We start from the raw sequence: 21129 nt of genomic DNA, 5'->3' as shown, positions 1-21129 counted from the left end.
TTTGTTTCAGCCTCTCATTAATGTTTGACATAATCCGCTTTTTTCACTTTTAAAAACATTATACTTTTTGTTTTGTACTGTACTATTTATTAGTTACATTCAATGTTCCAAAAAGAAAATTAAAGACAGATTGTGTGCACCAATAACATGTTTTATGTTCCTGTTTGAGGTAAACCCCAATCTTGATCAGAGATTTAGTACAGAGATCAGACACTGCTTTGATGTTATGCCTATACCTATCGCCATGGTGATTGTTACCAAACAGGTTATCCTTTGTGAAATTATGTTAAAGCAATGTCCTCTGCTACGTGGGCGTCACTGCTACATTTATTTTCTAAGTAAGAAATTAGTTTGAGCATTGCATTAACGTCTGTGTATGTTAATTATCATCCTAATGTTCAAACTTGGGCTTTAGACCCACTTATCCTCTATCTTGTAGTACGGTATGTACAGTATATACTAGTTCATTCACTGAGGTCCCCCAGGGATCTGTACTTGGTCCACTCCTTCATGCTGTCTCCTAGGCGACTACAACCTGACAACGCCCTGAGTTGCGGTACTAATGGTGAGCCTGTAGATCTGCGATTTCTGGCGAATGTTCACCTATTTTCGCAGAATGTTCACCTCTTATGAGCCCAGAAATTAGGGACGCTATAGGGTCCATGTCGTTAATGGCGGCATTGCATGCAAGTATATGTATGTGCCAAACTGTTTTCACAACTGAGGACTTAATAACATAAACATATTATACCCAATACACAGCTTCACAAGCTGACTTCCTTGTGAGTGTGCAAGTGTGCAACAAACCACTGCTGACGACACATACTGCACATTTCACAAAATAACTGATATGGCTTTTAGAACTATGATACATTTGTAGCATATTTTCACTCATAGCCTTGTGCTGCAGCACCTGTTTAGTACTTTAGACACATAGCCAAATAACAATCACCATTAGCATCATATCGCTCATCAATGCTGACAATGCAAGACATGGTCATTAGTTCGGAACCAGCATTGTTGGCCTCGGTGCCCTGACTCTCAGCGCTGTTGCATCCTACTTCTTGTTTGATTGATTGAATTTTTAATTTCACAGTTTGCAGAATGGGTAAATTTCAAATTAAAGTACAGGTCAATACAAAAACTGCTACTTGAGGATAGAACCAGAAAAAGCACAAAGACTTGTTTACATAAAGGTCCTCCATCAGAACATTTAATGATGTACAAATATACACTTCTATGGAAAAAAAGGAAATAATCACATATACAGTTAAAAAAGGGGGAAAAGACAGTATGGAAAGGAAAAAAGGTTTTGTAGGCGGTAGTAGTAGTAGTAATAATGATGATGATGATGATGAGGATAAAGGCAATGGTATATTAAATTGTTATGGTACACATTTATCTCATTTTGGCATACAATTTCAAATGCTTACATAAAAGGCTTCACATAGAGGCAAGTAAGGGATGAATCAAAACATTTTGCATCCCATTTTATAATTTTTTTATTTACTGAAAAGATATATATAGGATAATTGTGAAACAATAGGACATAAGCATCTATTCTGAGTGCATGCGTATGCGTGTGTGCGTGCATGTGTGCATGCGTGCGTGTGTGCGCGCGTGCGTGCACGAGTGCGTGCAAGTGTGTGTGTGTGTGTGTGCATGTCCCATGGCAGACCACAGATTATGGCTGCTAGGGGGCATACATCAATATACAAAAATAAAAATAAATGCTGCCCAATATTCCGGTTGCCCGGCCTAGAGAATAATAAGTGGTTGTTTATATGCCTGCAGTGAGTCAAGAGTCATGTCAATATAACAACCGCCTTTAATAGCGTTGGTTGTCGATGCTAGCCAATGTCATTAGCTCAGAACCGGCCATATCAGCCCCGGTGCCCTGACCGTCGGCAATGCCGTGCCCTGTTTCCGTATGTTTGGCCCGGAATGGCTTCCCCAGCTTAGTGGACAGCGAGCGAAATGGCGACCCTTCGTCCACGACAGAGCCGCTGCGGCTGGTGGTGCGAGTCCCGCGCGAGGCGATGGAAGCGTTCCTGGACTCCGAGTTAGTGGCCTCAAAGAGCCGGCCCATGAAGCTGAGGCCCGCCTGGCGGATGTGCGAGCTGCCGGCGAACACGTAGAGAACGGGGTTGATGGCACTGCTGAAGTAGGCGAAGGCCGTGACGTTGGGCCGGGCCGTCTTAGCAGCACCGACCAGCGTGGCGCTGCCATGCAGAAGGCCCACCACCTGGAGACAAGAGGAGGACAGCACGCAATGTCAACTTTGTTGTCCGCATATATACGGAAACTTTCTCACATGAGCCCCTATTATGCATTTGGTGTAGAGGATGGACAAATGGACAAATAATACTAGTGGACCTATAGAGCCCTAGGGGAACCCTGGCCAACTAAGACAATAGGGTTAAAAGTGGGGTCTTTGGCCTGGGCCGGCTTAGCGGTCCAGGAACCTTGGCTGGTAATCCAGCATGACATTGTGTCGCAGGTTTGTATCCCAATCTAGACAAACTTTGCTGTGTGTCTTCCCCCCCATCTCTCTCCCTGTTTCCTACTGTACAACTATCAATAAAGGAAAAAGCTCAAAAAATATATAAAAAAGTGGGCTTTGCACTGTAAAAAAGAAGAATATATAGTAGTAAATACACTATCAAACATCAGAAGACAACACAAGCTTGAGATGGCAAGCATATCCCCAACAAAATAAGGAGCACTGGTGATATATCATTTCACGCTTTACCACTTGCACCTCACAACCAAAATGTCGCCTGCTTCTCCCCATGGGCTCTACACACAATAAATTTGGGGGGGTTATTGCAAAAGAAAGAAAGAAAGAATTGAGTATAGATAATACCTCTATGATGTTGGTGAGGTGGTAGGGCAGCCAGAACAGGGCGAAGGTCCCGATGATGAGCAGGATAAGGCGGTTGCCCCGTCCTTTGCGCTGGAACATGGCACTGCGTAGGCGGCAGATGACGATGGAGTAGCAGACGGTGATGATGGTGAAGGGCAGCAGGAAAGACATGACCGTCTCAAACAGGTACTGGAAAACACGATGACCATCACTAGCCCAGTGCGGATCGCAGAGTCTCAAAGGGACGTTGTTACTTATGTAAGGTTGCACCACGCTGTGAATGAAACAATTAACAGTGACAATCAAGGGAATATTTAGGATGCTGATAATAATATGCACTTATTGATTAACTTTGTTTTAAGTCGAGCAGTAACGTGTTGGTATTGCATTACGCTCTATCGGCCCGATTCACTAAGCTGTTTACACCTAGACATTTTCCAAACCACCCACCTTAGTAATTCAGTAATCCTTTTTTGTCTATGAATTTTTCTGAATATATGTATTCCGTTCGCGCAACTTCTCGTCTTTGCATTGACTTAGTTTGTACAGTATGTAATCACACCGCTCTATCCTGAACACACCTTTATTCTAGACTACTCACATGGGAAGTTTTGGAAAATTCCTTTACACCCAAAATCTGGGTATGAACAGCTTTGTGAATCGGGCCCTATATGCTTCATACAGTATATATACACACACACACACACACACACACACACACACACACACAAACACACAAAGCCTCACTTGCGGTAGAAGGGCATGGGCAGTGACAGGATGAAGGCCATCAACCAAACCACCAGTAAGATAATCATCAGTGAGCGCTTCGTGCGCATCCTCTGGGACACGAACGGCCGCGTGACAGCCAGACAGCGGTCCGCACTCATCAGGCAGATCAGGTAGATGGACACGTACATGTTCACGCTGGACAGGTAGTGGACCAGCTTGCACACGGCCGAGCCGAACTCCCAGCCTCGCGACGGCAGCCCCGATAGGTAGCGTATGAAAAGCGGGGCACTGAGCAGGACGAAGGCGTCCGCCACGGCGAGGTTAAGGACCAGCAGACAGGTGACCGAGCACTTCTTCACCTGGCACCACACCGACCACACCACAAACAGGTTGCCGGGGAAACCCAGGACGAAGGCCAGGGTCAGGATGCCGATGCCGACCTGCGCTGAGAGCGGGATGGGCGCGGCAGCTGAGCTGAGAATGAGTGGACCACCGGAGCCATTTATTGGGAAACTGGTGTTTGCCATCAGGATGGTTATACGGTGTGGATCTGAAGCCGATGTGATTTGTGAACTATGATTGCCTTTTTGTTATAGCTCAGACCTTAGGAGGGGAAAAACACAGAGTTGATCAAACAGGATAAGCAGTTTGTGTTGTGCCATCATGACGGGTTTGTGCCATCATTGCGTCATGTGTTTTCTTCACATTTATCAGTTGTTCTTCTCACTTGATTATGGAATCTGACAATTTTCCTACCATAACTTTCGACTATACATCTGAGTCGTTTTTAAGGTTAGGACTTTGGAACACCATAATGTAGGCTAAGGGTTATCATTAGGTTATTCAACGCAATGACCGTGTAGACATAAATAAATAAATTCATACGAATAAATAAATCATTAAAATAAATACAAACTACAGACCAGAAAGCCGTTATGAATGAATGCCCTATTCTGAATGTGTTTCAAACTTTTAAAAACGTAAGAAATGTTAATGTAAAGTCAAAATGTTATGAAACATATTTATCCCACTTTGGCAAGTTTATTTTCAAAATGCATACAATCATTTAATCACACAAATGTATAGAATGAAATGTGCAGAAATATGAAATAGCCAAGTCCACAAGTCTAAATTGACATATTCTCCTTAGCACTTAATAGTTACAGTAATACTGACCTTCTGTCGCTGACCCCCCTTGTAAAATGACGGGAAATACAGTAAATTCACCCAAGAAGCGTCTTTCAGGTTTGTGTTGGCTGATTTGTTCAGAGTCCTTGTGTGGCTATACTGTACACTGTACAGTACGTCCCTCCTTGTTTCTGTTGCTCAGAGAACTGCATCATCATTTTGTCATAAAGATCACCACAGAAAGGAAATCTGTTGAAACTCTAGCCTACTTATGAAGGGCCACCATTGCCGTTCACATCCATGCTATGTTTCAACCACGAGTGGATGGCAGGACCAAGAAGAATGCATTGAAGAATGCATTGATTTTTGAGTGCATTGAGTGTATTGGGAGTTTGGGACCCACTTCCCAATACACACACACACACACACACACACACACACACACACACACACACACACACACACACACACACACACACACACACTGTACTGATACCCTCTGATGGTATGTTCTATTACAGAGAGAGATGGCTGTGCAAAGTTATGAAAGTAGCGTACTTTGATTTAAATGCATAGCAGCACACATAGCCGGTATAGACTTGGTACACTAAATTGTGTCAGCAACAACCTGTCTAAAGCCAGACTTATACGGAGGGGAAACAAGATGACCTAGCCTAGCCGTGAAAGTGTTGAATGAGAGTATACGAGAAATAAGAAGAACTTTCTCCTATGAAGGAAATTGTGCAAGTGCTTGGGCACACTTGTATTGTATGTGTGCTCGTAACTGCAGGGAACCTTTCAAAACAAGTGCAAGAAAAGTTGCTTACAAGTAAGTAAGTAGAAACCAAGATAAACATACTGTACATACTGTACGTACACGTCTGATCAAAATACATCATAATCAAACCGAAATCAAACTGAAATCTGTTGGTTTCTACATAATGTGGTTTTTTGGCAGCTAGATGGCAAACTAGGGCGTAGATGTACAGTATGATTATGGTGTACAGTAGCTCTATCAAATGAACATATTCTGTTTTATTTGGAAGGGGAAAGAACAGACCTTTTTTTTTTAAATGAACCCACACTTCTCTGAGCTCTTCCGCACCTACATTGCCATCCAATGAGTGGGCTGTGATGGTGCATGATCTGGTAACGCTTTTTTTTTTACAGTACAGTAATAACCAGGTAATTACCTAGTATTGAATTAGTAAGAAGTATTTACTGCGTAATACCAGGTAATGACATGGAAATGACCTGGTAATTTAACCAGTAAATACTTCTTACTATGCCTGGTAATTACCAGGTAAATACTAGTAGGTAATTACCTGGTTATTACTGTACTGTAAAATAAAGAATTACCCATGATCTTTATCAAATGAACCCAGTTCGATTCCTGTGGGTTTTTTTCCACGGATGCGATAAAACATATTGACTACTGAAAAAGTGCATCCCCCTCAATATGCAAAGACCCTTATTGCCTCAAAAGGTTTCAAGAGACATAAAAGGAATTCCTGTGTCTTTCCAAAGTGTCTTTGAATAAAAAATCACACCTGTGTGAACTGAGTGGTACAACTCCGTGCGGGGGTCCCCCGGGGGGTCCCTGGAACCACCCAGGGACACACAAAGCTCCGCAAAAAACAATGGCCATCATGCAACAGGCACAGAGCAAGTTCAGTCAAGAAATATTGCAGTTACTGGCAGCTGATCATCGGCTTCAGCTCCACACTTCCATTTTCTTTTTCCTTTATGAAGTTTTCAGCGGATAGGTTTGCAATGCTTATTGTATTTGCTTGCTTGTTGTGTTGTGCTGCTGCTGCTGCCCGTATAGCATACTATCACTGCGTAAGATGTGTTCTCTGTGTGGAACCTTCCATGGGGCTGATTTAAAACAGAAATGCCTCTGGTGATAAACCTGCCCCAAATCATTACATTCTGGGCCCTGATTGGTGCAGGTGCTGCACAACTTATGGGGCAGCGACATTTTGTCATATTTGTCTGGTTTCCAGGTTACCCAGCAATTGATGATATGCACACGGCCACCATCTTGCCAGCAAGGTGCTACCTAGGTGTAACTTCCCATAGACAGCCCATTCATCCAAACAGATGTCCTATTTAATTGTATTAAATAACATCAAACTCACCAACATTGCAGCTGTATGAAAAGCTTGAATTATCGTCTTACTATCTGCAACACGTTTGTTTCATAAAGTTCCACCGCAGACGTGTTATGAGCTACTTCCTGTCAAGAAATTCCTTGCAGAGAAGTCTCAGAGTTTGGAAGCACTCGTTATCACTAGTAAAAACCTCCTGCATTATGTGCAAATTCTAAACAGGTGGTACACATGGGCTGTTGAGTGATACACACTGTGTCGAATCAAATAAATGTATTGCTAATTTTATTGTTAATTACATTTGTGAGTTCCCCAAATGAAGTGCACATTTTGGCCTACAGGTGGGACCAGAGTCACCAAAATCAGTAGGGTTTTCTCTGCAAACTTGTCAGTTAAGATATCATGTGTAGAGTTTACTGCCCTGCAAGGGCTTGGGGCCAGGGTTCCGAGGAGTATGATACTACTCCTGTGATCCTGCGCTATCATGGCAATCTACCCTTTAGATTTGAGATGTGTACATATAGAAAATGTGGCCTTAATGGTGGCGCTAGATGAAAGGTCATCAAGTCAGTGGGGTTCATCCTCTGGGAAGCTTGAAGATGCACAGAAAATGGCATTCATTTTAGAAACGTGTCGCTTAAAGGACCACTTCACTACTTTTCAACCTATCTTCATATAATAGGTCCTCACTAATAATCATGATAAAATGGCACGATTCTTTTCTACTCAGTCTGTGTATCATAGGAGGGCAGTTTAGAAACCGTCTTCCAGTGACGTCTTCATCATTAGGCAGATTTTTCTTTTTCAAACAAGATTATTTTACAAAAATGTTTAGATTTTCATTATCGTGAGAACGATGGCTTCCATTTTCGCATTGCAACTTTTCAGAACTAGAAAGCCTGCAGTTTCTATTAGCTTGTATTCCCCATCGATGATGTCACTGGAAGACGGTTTCTGAACTGCCCACAGCCCTCCTATGAGACACAGGCCGAGTAGAAAAAAATTGCGCCATTCTTTCATGATTATTAGTGAGGACCTATTATATGAAGATAGGTTGAAAAGTGGTGAAGTGGTCCTTTAATTGGGACCAAAGCGGTGGATGGACCAACGTACAGATCGACTGACCGATCTTTAGAGCCTCTATAGCCATAGCACAACTAAAAATGAACTCATACTGAAAGAGGTTGGAAGAGATATGGTTCTGGAGAGGTGGAAAATGAATGATGCACGGGGTTGAGAGTGATGTAATTTTAAAGGGAAAAGGATCTGCTGCTGGATAAAGTATCTTGAGGGTAAGTGTTTATAGAGAACTGCAGGAAAATGTTCTGTTGCTTAAGCTCTGAATCATGCATTTCCTCATAAACTGTCTAATTCCCTATACCGCAGGCCTCTGTGTAACGGTCTGACAAATTAGCTATGGTTTTCCTGTTGCAACACGTATAGTACCTGCCTCATCTCACTGTAGAACAAAGAACAGTATGCTTCAAAGTGCCAGATTGCATGAAATACCTTCGTCATCTTTCCAGATTAGCTGAGGTTGTACTAATATAATACTATAATACTTTTGTTTGTTTTTTAATCCCCCTTGTTATGTTCACTCAAATTTTGTTCCTTGTGCTTATTAATAATATCTGCATGGTAATCATGATCTCTGCCAGATTGTGATTATGTTTTCGCCCTCATCTGTATGTGTGTCTTCTGTGTGTGTGCGTGTTTGTGGCCAATGTGGCAAACAACTACACTAGTATAGTTCACCAGCATCAAAATTGATTGTGCACAGTGCACGTGCACTACCAGCTGGGAGGAACTCAGTCCCGCCACTCCAGACTGGCCTCTACAGTCGTACACCAATGAGCTTGTAGGACTAGGATGTCTATTTTGTGTTCGTGCGAATTGTTGTTGTCCAATGGCGCATGACTTAGGCTGAAGACTGAAGTCACATTGATGAAGAAAGATTCTTTGGCGGAGATATGAAACAAGGAATTCAAAGACAAACAATAAATAAATAAATGAAAAAGACTAACCTGGAATATGAACACAATCATATCAAACTGATGGTGTAGGCCTACTTGTGGGTTTGTCTATTTTATTTTACATGCTTTTTCTTGTCTGTATATTGTCATGTAATGTCTGTATATTGTGGCACCTGCTATTTTCTTTGTGTCTTTGTTATGTTAAGGTCGCTAAGTTGCCAAAAACAATGGACTAAATTAAAGCATCAATGTACTATACTCCCATTTGAGAAGTATAATGTGGCATTTTCAGTATTTTGGATCTTGCCATCACGTGAAGCTAAAGGGTTACATACATTTATTTTTCAGTTCTCGTGAAATCTTTATTCACAAAAATGTGTTGTTTTTCTCCCTGTTTTGGCAGTAGGCTACATGGGAAAAATGAAACGAAACAAAAGAACAGCAGGTATACCGGTATTTTAAAGAACCCGCTGAAGTATACAGAACCTGGTGACCACAAAAACATTCTGTGGTCATGGTATGTACCATGATATTATATGAATTGTTCGCTTTATAATGTCTGTTCTGAAAGTTAAAGCTGTATAAAAAGTAAAAAACAAAAATACTATCAAAAGGACTGTTGGAAAGTGGCAAATGTACACATTGTCCAGTTTACAATTTCCCACAGTAATCATGCCATATGCACTGTAAACAAACATGACTTAAATGTTGACCTGCAGGTAATACAATGACTATATCCGAATTGTGACACAGTCAGAAGGCCATAATATTATCTCCAGAAGTGTCCAACCGTGTGTTATTTGTTTATCCAATCTCCACAGAGGCCCAGTGCTTCCATATATGTTCAAGCTAGTACAATTCAATATATGAAAAGGATAAGCATTCAAATTATTCAAATGTTCAACATATCTTACCCACAGAGTAAAGAGAAAAAAACGGAATCATCAGAGGGACAGAGGCCTCATGTCAGTAAATAAAGACTTGCATACATAACACAGAGTTGTTGAATTTTGTGGGGAAGTATGTTTGGAGAAACCTTGACCATATTGAGAAATATCGAATATTAGACCTTGTGGTGATCACTTTAAAAATCCTATTGCCCAAGTCAGAGACAAGGATGTGTACTTCCCTCTGGTGGTTAAATGGGGAACTGCCCTTCATGAAGCCTCCATTGGCACAAGGCTCACTGTCAAAAGTTAATAAGCTCTGGCCTTGGCCATGGCTCAGCGGTCCAGGCACCTTGGCCAGTAGTCCAAGTCTGGCAGTGTGCCGCAGGTTTGACTCACGAACCCGACGGCCTTTACTGAATGACACCCCCCATCTCTCTCCCCATTTCCTGTCAGCCTACTGTCTGTCCCTCTATAAAAAATATAAAATAAAGGTGAAAGCCAAAAAGAAAAGAAAAAAAAAAGGTAATCAATTGTTCAGTTGCCTTGTAAACCCATAGTTTTTGCACAAAGCTTGGTTTACACACATCTGCACGTTGCACGTTGCACAGAAGTCCACGGTGCAATCAGCGTTTCTGATATAGCAACCCTTCTTTATTTACCATTCTTCAAAGGTTTCAAATTGGCGTTGGCGTTGGCGCTGGTCGTAGATTCTGGATCTCTGTCCTTCATCATCACTGCGTCGGCGTCCTTGTCTCGGCTGTTGTTCTGGCTGTTCTGTCGGCCCTTCCGGGTCCCGGAGTCCAGGCCCGTGCCCTCGAACAGACGGGCCATGAACGCGAAGCCGTCCCGGCGGATGTAGGACTTCCCAGCGAAGGTGTACAGCACGGGGTTAGCACAGCTGCTGATGAACGCCACGGAGGAGGTGACAGCACGGTACTTCTTCCAGATGTTATCCAAACTGATGGATGGAGATGGTGAAGTCAGAGAGGGGCAGACAATTAAGTGACATATATACATCTGCATATGGAGGCAGTGAGCAACTCTACATCTGACCTCACGGACACCAGATTCATTGTTTAACTCCTGCTTCTCAACTGTGCTTCTTAAGAAGCTCTGTTGTTTCAGCGTGACCTCGCCCTTTAGGGCGTCTTACAAGGGTGTCTGTCGCTTGCCAAAAAGACACATGATTTGTTTGAGATGTGTCAGATGTGTATGTAGATGTGTCAGTCTGGGACCCCAATGTACAGTATATTGTAAAATCAAAGTTAATAAATGGACCCTATAACCGGTCCATTTGGTTCCATTTGTACACTCTCTGAGTTATAGACCCATAAGGGTCCATTTGGTTCCTAATTATCATTTAGCTGGGAACCCCCTGGAACTCTCTCAAGGACCCCTATGGGTCCCTGGACCACGCTTTGAGAACAAATGGCCTTGTGAATGTAGTTTGCACCTCTTTGACTATGTCCTGTAATGTCAGTCATCTATGACATCCGTCATCTATATGACATTAGGACATTAGTAGTAGTACTGTATACATATTTGTGTGTCACTATTTACGTAGTGAATGTGATGTTTTTGGCAACCACAAATAGCACCTCTGGGTGAACCTATAAAAAGATCTGACCCTTCCTCAAAAACTTTTTACAAAATAAACATTTGTAAAAAGAAAAGTACAAGCTTAAAATAACTGCATAAAGCTGAACATGTTGAGGTTTGAATTTCTAGCACAAAGTAGGCCTATGTGTGGTAAAAGTGGCTGTAGAGAACTATTGTGTGCTCACTGGACCGAGCCCACAATCAATCAATCGCATCTATAACATCTTCTAACATATCTACGACGCATGACTTCAACTTTGAGGCAAGGTTTCAGCCTGATTGAAAAAAGCTATATATAAACATAGGCAAAGAAAATGATTTTGTGAAGCTACTAAAGTTTGCCTTCTGGCAATTTGGCTCTGTTTGCTCCAGCGGTTTGCAAGATTAGCTCTGGACATTCTCAGACCGAAACCCCTCAGGCTATAGCATTATGCAGAGGCACGTTGTTCGTTCACATACCTTTCCTTTATGGATGAACCCTTGTTACATAGTGCTGCTGCAATCTGCAAAGACAAGAATGAATTGAATGTTTAAAAAAAGATAAATCAGACCGTTATAATCTTTTTACTACTGTACAGGTATATAAACGGAGAGCTTTGAAACCCAGCATACCTGCACCATGTTGATGATATGGTATGGTAACCAAAACACACAGAAGGTCACCACAATGGCCAAGATGAGCTTCTCACTGCGGATCCGCCGGCGGAACTTGGTTTGTCGGATCCTGCGCAAGATACAGATGTAGCTGCCAACAATCACTCCATATGGAAAGAATCCTAGCACTAGTTCTAATCCGTACTGGAGAATCGTCTGTTGAGAATGTGTAGAGAAGATTGTCAGTCGGGGCTGTCAACACTGCACAAATGCATGGTCATCATTGGTCAGTTACAATATGTGTACATTGATACATTTTACAATTGACACTAACCCATTAAGGCCGATTCTATGATGCCATCTAAATCAGTAGTTTGCACACTTTTCAAGATTTTTCACAATTAATGTCCAAAAATAGCAGATGCACAATAAGCTCGCATCGTGGCACGAAGTGACACGTTGCATACTATGAAGTGTTTTAGTCCAGATGCTCTTGTTACTATCTATGTATATTAATTGTTCAATATACCTCTAAAAAACGTGTTGTCAGCCCTGTCAAAGCCATTCCATGACCCATTACACAGGTTCCAAACACACATAATTGAGAAATACAGCTCTGGGCTCTTGCCTGCCTGCCCCCGATTCCCTTGTTCACTCACTTCTTGCCACTCGTCATGGAATGAAGCGCACTCCAGTTGCATCTTGTCCTTGTCCTTGGTCCTCTCCTCCCTGTAGATGATAGCCGGAACAGAAGTGGCCAGCACCACGACCCAGACCCCCACCAGCACCCGCAACACCGTCTTCCGGCGAGCGATGGTGCCGACACGCTGGGGCCACACCACCGCCACGAGGCGGTGGAGGCTCATCAGCATGATGAGGTGTATGGAGGCGTACATGTTGGCCAGGCAGAGGTAGAAGAGGATCTTGCACATCACCATCCCGAACACCCACGACTTCCGCACCAGGTAGACGATGAAGAACGGCGTGAGGGCCATCAGGGAGCCGTCGGCGAAGGCCAGGTTGAGGATGAGCAGGGTGGTGACGGAGCGCTTGCGGGCCCGCGCCAGGATGCTCCAGATGATGAAGAGGTTGCCGGGCACTCCCAGGAGGAAGACGAGGCTCAGGATGAGGGCGCCCACCGTGGTGGAGGATGCGTCGTTCACTATGCCTCCGTCCAAGACGCCTGGTGTAGTAGTGTTGACACCAGGCACAGCCATGGGGACAGAGGTGACCAGAGCATTCCGTGAGTGGTTAAGGGTGGGTATGGCTGTGATAAGGGACCGAGTCACCTGAAGGAACGTAGCACTTTTGTTGCTTTGGGACATTGTGAGGTAGCTGCCAAAGAGAGAATGTATACAGGAGGTCATTATAGGTTTGATGAACAATGTAACTAGTAACCAACATTAGTTAATTGTCTGTATGTGTGTGAGAATGTGTTCTTCACTGTTCAGCAAATGATGGTAGATTGTGTTCTTGTGTATAGTGGCCACAGGTATAGGGTTGGGTGCAATAACCGCAATGTAAGGCATACTATTAAGGCAGACTATTAAGAGGTATTAAAGGACAACTTTAGTTTTTTTTCAAACAAACGTTCATGTTTTAGGTTGTTATTAGAGAAACTAAAAGGTGAGTGTTAATTTTCTTTCATTTGCTGCTTTCTTTTGTTTTGGGGATTTTAGCAGTTTTTGACAGGGGGGCGGGGGCATTCGAGCATGGGGCTAAATATGTATTTTTTTACAAAATATTATGGCGATTTATTATTTTATTATTTACTATAGTCCTAATAAACCCCAAGAAATTTCATCTGACTACAAAAGATCACAGGATCTATTGAATGTGACAAACTGACATATTGAGCCTATACACACAGTATGGCCCTCATTTATCAACCGTGCGTACGCCAAAATATGGGCGCACGCCGAAATTACCGTCATTTTCGGCATTTAACATTTCCGGCAAAGCTTGAAATTGAACATGACAACGTTCAAAACCCACGTCTGCTCGGCAGCTGGCGTACGCTTTGTCCTCACCTGTTTTTCTGTCGTAGAACAGCGGAGCAGCATTGTTTGACCAGCTGAGAGGCTGTCACAGACATTTAAACATATGTTTTCACTCCTAAAATGTTAATATAAAACGGTATGTGTATGTAAAAAACAAAAGAGAGATTTCCAGTAATTAAAATCGCGCAATTAAAAACAATATAACATGTTTACAATGTATTAGTTTGTTCTTAATCAAACAGTGCTTTACTGGCCTTGTTATGCGAGCGCACTTGTGAGATGATTTTGGAGCGCATGCGGTGATGCGGCATATGTGATTATGATATTATTTTAAAAAAGGCATAAATGGACTGCACGCCTTTATTTCCAAGTGACAATGACAAGCATACAGCTTGCCTATTTGTAGTAAGTAGCCTACTAGCAGGCTATAGGCGTAAGGGGCTTAATAATTCACCATTTAAATAAGTGCTTAGACAGGTTTTGACAGTTTTGACAGTTCAGATAAAAGCGAGATCATTTTCGGGGGTCGGGGGAGGACAGGACCGCGGCGTGCGTCGCCAACACATACCAGCACACATGCAAGCAAGCCTTCATCCATATGTTTATGATTCGTTCATCAATGATCAAATCACTACATAAACGTTGATTATGACTGCCTTGACGACATGATAGCCTATCTCTCATGCAGGCATCACTGACACTCACCCACAGGACTTTAATATCACAGCAGTGCGCAGTCTCACGCCTTCGCCGTGCACTGCGCATGAATGGGTAAAATTAATATAGGCCAGCCCAAACGTATTCCATTCATGGCGATGCGATGTCGATGTGTCATGTAGGTGCGTGCGTGCGTGGATATGACAGCAAGGCAAGCGAGGTGAGAGGGAAACAGACAGGGTAGGCCTACAACTTTATTTAATTCATGCAGGTGTTCGTTGTTTATTTATTTAACAACACACCAGTTAGTTGGGCTTGCAAGTTGCGTGTGCGTGCAGCGTGTGTGCGTCTGTGTGTGTGTGTGTGTGTGTGTGTGTGTGTGTGTGTGTGTGAGAGAGGGGGGTGACTTGAGGCGGGCAGAAAGGCACGGTAACCATGGTTTCCAGATCGTATAGCAGTGGTTCAGGTCGCAAAAACGAGGGCGAGGCTTGAGTTCTTAGGGCGTGCCAGATCAAATTCAGCCGTGACATTTATTAACGTGAGAACGAAATGAAGGAAGGATCAGCTGTTTGTGATCACTTTATAAATGCCGTGGCGACGTGGGTGTACTACGAAACCTGCACTCGAATCTGTGGCAGATTTTACACTCGATTGATAAATGAGGGCCTATAAGCCTTCCCCCAGTAGGCTACCTTCACATTCAGTAGATCCTGTGATCTGCTGTGGCCAGATGTAATTTCCTGGGGTTTATTAGGAATATAGTAAATAATACAAAAATAAATCACCATAAAATGTTGTAAAAAAAAATACATATTTAGCCCCATGCTCGAATGCCCCCGCCCCCCTGTCAAAAAGAGCTAAAATCCCTAAAACGAAAGAAAGCAGCAAATGAAAAAAAATTAAGACTCATCTTTTACTTTCTCTAATAACAACCTAAAACATGAACCTTGGTTGAAAAAAACTAAAGTTGTCCTTTAAGTTAATATCCGCGATTATTCGTCTTTTAATTTAAATTTGAATACCACGATTTTGTAACTCATTTTTCACCCGGTGCCAATTGTCTGTCAACCTGGGGAGACTGGGAGAGCCCTGAAAAATACATACCGCTCCATCCCTACAAGCCACTATACGGATCAGGACAATAACATCTTCTGTAGGTGAGGATTTTAGAAGCTTGCCTGTTTGACCTTATGTTTTGAAAATGTCCCACATGTGCCCAACATCCCCTCAAGATTAATAACAGTCATTTGGTTTATCTGATCTTATTCGTAATTAGGGCTGCAACTCTTGTTTAAGTTGTTTAAGATTATTCTATCGATTACCTTTTAGTCGAATAATCAAGTGTGTGTGTTTTTTGGACAATTTCAAAAAATATATATCAACGAATCAACATGAAAAAGTTGAATAAATGTTTTATAATCGACTAAGTCAATTGATTTTGTCGATTACCGGTAACCTGCACTTAGCCCTGAGCCCTTATAGTGTCACAGAAAAATAGCCGATCTACAAACTTGTAGATCTGCTAATCTATTATTGTTTATAGTTGGTTAAATCAATTGGTTTGATTAAATGTTGCTGGCTTAGCGGTCCAGGTGCATACCACATAGTATAGTAGGCGCATGCCTGACAGCGTGTCAAGGGTTCAACGACCCCGACGACCTTTGCTGCATGTCATTCCCAGTCTCTGTTTCCTGTCTCTCTTCACTGTGTCCTATTAATAAAGGCAGAAAAGCCCTAAAAATATATATATTTAAAAGGGGTGCATACTTAGTTTAGACTAGTCATTGGTTAGACATGGGTTAAGGTTAGGTTACCGGTGTGCTGCCCCGTGGGAGGTGAGGTTTAGGGTGAGGGTTTGAGATAGGTTGTAGTTGTAGGACTAATGACTGGTCTAACCAATGACTATAGTCTAAACCAAAAACTGTCTAAACTAAGTACTGCACCCCTTTAAAGATGTTGCTCCCAATTAATCATCGCTTATGAATTGGAGCTGGATATTGTGGCCACTCATACATCGCCCCTAAACATAATTTCTCTGTAATCCTTCCACGCTGTAACACGGCAAGTACTTAAAATCCAAACACACGTTTGTGCTGACTAACCGAGACCCTTGTCTGTAACAGTAAATGTGGGAGTGTGTCGTAAGGGTGGCTGGCAGGTTGTAACGGGGAATCTGTAGCTCTTCAACAACGAGACCAGACATGAGTTAAGCAGTTCCTTGAGCAGTTCTCAACGCCATGCAGGGGTTGAGAAACAATTTAGAGCCAAGACACATTCTTTTGCACACTTAAACACATTTTAGTCCGCTTCCGCTCTATCATTTGCTATGTACCCTACAGCAGTGGTTCCCAAACTTTTTCATGTCAAGGACCTGGACCCCCAAATTGACACTTATTATGCCCGCGGAGTGCGGACCCCCATTTGAAAAGACATGCCTGGGACCCCCATTTTTACGGCTCTATAGTGATTCTCAACCATTTGAATTTCAAGGACCCTCAGTTTGATATGCAATAGGCTACTACGGACCCCCATTTAATGGCATTTCGGCAGGAACTGCCTCAAGGACCCCTTGGGGTCCCCGGACCCTACTTTGAGAACCACTGATGTACAGTATCTAGATATACAGTTGGCTATCTTTAGTATCTGTTTCTGCCTTAATTTAATTTAATTTGAAGACTGCATCCTAGACCTAGAGGACGTTCGTTGTCAACTATACCATCTAGTGAAAACAAATGGCAAAATGCAGGTATGAGCGTGTGTTATTTTATTTTATTTTAATTTTTTTGCGGCTTACGCCTTTTATTGGTTTTTGAAGGGACAGACAGTAGGCTGACAGGAAATGGGAGAGAGATGGTGGGATGACATGCAGTAAAGGCCGTGTCGGGCTCGGGAGTCGAACCCTCGGCACACTGCGACTGGATTACCAGTCGGGTGCCCAGACGGTTACGCCACCGCCTGGGCCGCGTGTGTTATTTTTTACTTGTTTTTGTTTGCGGGTTATTAGATGCCCACGGTACGTTGCACGTGTCATGTACTGTCAATCACTCAATTAGTTTCAACTGTATCATCATCGGCATGTACTTTCTTTTAAGTAATACAGAATGCGTGTCATTGCTTGTCCAACATATCTCAAGTCTTACTCAGTGAACCGACACACCTTAGGGTCCACTCATGCACAGACTGCACTGTGTACACTGCACGCCCACATGCACACACACACACACACACACACACACGCACGCACGCACGCACGCACGCGCGCACACACACACACACACACACACACACACACACACACACACATGCACACACATGCACACACACACACACACCCACACACAAGCATGGAAAACTCTTTCCGTTTAGAACACAAAAAAAGAAAAAAACAACGAACGCTCCTACTGTATACACTAACCAAGCCAGTTTGACAAAGAAACAACGAAACTTGTGTCATGTGCTATGAATTATTATAGGGACAAGAGAGCCTGTTAACAACAAGGTGTCACAATGCAGAATACAAAATCACAATTGTATATTATATGATTAACTGTCATGGAGATGGGTAAATAAATAGAAACACGAACACATGGTCAGTGTTTACAGAAAGTTGGTCCAACTGCATTGTCAATGTCACGGTTGACCCGGTACACCAGGTGAGTGCTGTGATGTCATTTATTGAGTCATGGTGCGACACTATACAACAAGAACGGCTCTGTAGTTGAGATGTTCATTGGAACATAATGGACTCCGGCTTATTAAATTGTTGTAGTATATGTCAGTTGGGCTACCTGTTGTTGCCTTGTCTTGTCTCCTTGTGACAAGACAACTGAATTAATTAAAGCAAGCTCTTAGTTAACCTGTACAACCTGTACAACTGACTTGAAGATATAATTATTGTCTACCAATAGGTCACATGGATAATGAGTAAAACAGTTTTTTAAAGGAAATACTTAATGAAATGGTATACACATTTGCAGTTATGCCTACAGTAGCCTACCTATGTGTCCAGTGGATGTATAATGTTGTATTTGTGTGTGTCAGTAACTATGTGCTGGTTTTCTTGGCCACATCTCTCTTGCAAAAGAGATCTTGTTTTGTATTATCTAAACAGTGAGACTAATGTGCTTAAATAAATGTTAAAAATAATAATAATTAAAAATAAATGAGTGAGAGCACAGGATGTTTGTGATTTTGTGGTCAAGTTCTGCAAACTTGTAGTCTGAGCTTACTTTTGTCGACTGTATAGGTATACTTTTCCCTTTATAATGTATTGTTCAATAACACCTGTGTTTATTGGCTATTAGCCTACTGTGTACTGTGTTACTCACTTCCAGAGGATAAGAAACTGGTTAGAAGTTTGACACAACAAATAGTAAAAGCATGAAAATGAGTTTTATGTGGCACAAAGTTGTGCCTATTTTCTTTAATCATATAGCTACGCCTTATGCTTTAAGACCCATTAAACCAGGTGAAGTCACTAACTAGTAACTAAAGTATACACTGGCTTGCCAGCAGATAATAAAGGTCTACCACAAATGAAACCACTGAATCTCAGCTGGCGTGGAAAATATGTCAAGTAAGAGAGAGCCGGTATACTCACCAATATAGGTAATCGCCACAGAGAAAATTAAAGAACGCGTCACCAAGGCCTGGGAAGAATGAATGAAAAATATTTTAGAGCTGTTGCGGTGTCTCTCTTTCTTCCCCTAAGATCCTCACCCACAGTTACTGTGTTTCTCTCTGTCTGTCTCTTAATTACTCTCCCTGACAGCATGAAAAGTTGTTTTAAAGTGCTGTGGACAGGAGGGTGTGTCCCTATGGCTGCTATGTGGCCCGCCTCTGTCTTTTCAAACATTGTCAATATAATTACTCATACACACCCACCACCCAAATGCGCGCGCACATACACACCCACCACACACACACACACACACACACACACACACACACACACACACACACACACACACACACACACACACACACACACACACACACACCTGTACGTGTACCTGTATGAGTGAATGACAAAAATAAAAACCTAGCGAACAGGGTTCCAGAATTCATTAACACAATTCAGATAAGAGGTGTGTGTGTGTGTGTGTGTGTGTGTGTGTGTGTGTGTGTGTGTGTGTGTGCTTGCCCGCATGCGTCCATCTACTAGCAGGTCGATAGCTGTAGGGTCGGAGCTGAGCTGACACTATAGGTCAAAGGTCACAGACATACTCTCTTTCCTGTGAACAAAGTCTGTTCTTCTCAGGTAGGCTTCACGTCTGGCTCTGGGTGCACTGAAACACACAAACATACTGTACACATACTGTATAGACGTGGTTGAAAAAGTAGGTTAGCACTCACATTTTTGAGCGGCGCCTAGCCGCTCCAATACGCAGCTATGTGTGTCTGTCCCCGTGTATATATGTCCATTTCAGCACGGACAGCTGCAGTAGCGCTCTGTGACCTGGGGTGGCACTGTTGGGCGGCTAGCACTGTGTGACCTGGGGTTTGCTCTAGAGTTGCACTACAGTACCTATAACAATAACAGCGTAGTTGCACCGCTCAGTTCACACAGGTGTGACTTTTTTACTTTTGAGTGAAAGTATCAATACCACAATGTAGAAATTCTGTTACAAGTAAAGGTCTGTGTCACGGGGCAACCCGTGCCCTATATATATATTATTTTTTATATATATCTCCTGCACTGCTGGTGGCATTTCCCTTGAGTAGGAAGGGGCCAAGTGCTATGCAGGAGAGGGGTGTTTCTTCTTATGCTTTGAGTATTTGTCATTGAGTTTTCATGCTTGTTTGTATATTTTCAATAGTAACACATCTTTAGTATGTTTAGGTTACTTTTATACAATGGATTATTTATGGAAGTATTTATAATTATTTATTTATGTGTAAGAAATGTTGTTAATTGATTCTGTCCGGTGGTAGGATACACTCCTATTTAAGGGAGGCTGCAGGGACACAGACTAGTCAGTTGGTTGTGGGCTTTAACACAGGTAACATTCCTGAGGGAGAGCTACAAAGCCTTGTGTGATCAAGGTTAAGCCTGAAGAGAGTTCTCATCCCGTTTGGTTTTGTTCAATTATGTTTGCCTAAGTATTTATTTTGTTGGTCTATTGTTGGCCAGTATTTAGTTTTTCATATGTGAATTGCACTGAAGAAAACTGTCTGGAGGTTGGTGGAGGAGTTTGGGGGAAATAAAAGCCCTTAACTACCATTTCTGACTGTTCTTGGAGCCTTGGCCGTTCGGGCAACTTCAGTCTGGTATTCAGCATTTACTTACTTAAAGTACCTACTACTTATTATGCATAATGTCCCAAGTTTTCAAATATATTAATATTTAGAAAATAGCAGATCTACGAGCTCACAATACTGTACATCGCATCGTGTCACATTGTGAGCTTCTGGATCAGCTATTTTCAAAATCTTTGTATACATTTGAATGTATGTATGTTTTGTAATAATAATTTCAGATAATTGTAGTGGAGTAAAATTATAAAATTTGCCTCTGAGTTGTAGTGGAGTAGAAGTAAATGTACAGAAAATTGCTCACTGCAATTAACACTGTAAGTCACA

At 42.4% G+C, this 21129-nt stretch overlaps 1 protein-coding gene across 1 annotated transcript; it reads right to left on the bottom strand.

The window, feature by feature from the left end:
* Positions 1-1730: 1730 nt before the first annotated feature.
* On the bottom strand, positions 1731-19291 carry LOC310876040 (uncharacterized protein). Its single transcript, XM_083789487.1, has 8 exons — positions 19148-19291; positions 12550-13225; positions 11909-12106; positions 11756-11799; positions 10357-10655; positions 3614-4145; positions 2867-3140; positions 1731-2245 (listed from the first exon to the last, which is right to left on the bottom strand). Exons 2-8 carry the CDS (start codon positions 13213-13215, stop codon positions 1829-1831), a joined length of 2430 nt encoding a protein of 809 aa, XP_083645613.1. The 5' UTR covers positions 13216-13225; positions 19148-19291; the 3' UTR covers positions 1731-1828.
* Positions 19292-21129: the final 1838 nt, after the last annotated feature.

The sequence above is a fragment of the Protomyctophum parallelum genome (genome assembly GCF_964188405.1).
Source record: "Protomyctophum parallelum genome assembly, chromosome: 18".
NCBI lineage: Eukaryota > Metazoa > Chordata > Actinopteri > Myctophiformes > Myctophidae > Protomyctophum > Protomyctophum parallelum.
Note: the sequence above shows the minus strand (reverse complement) of the source record. Positions and strands in the feature narration are given on the sequence as shown.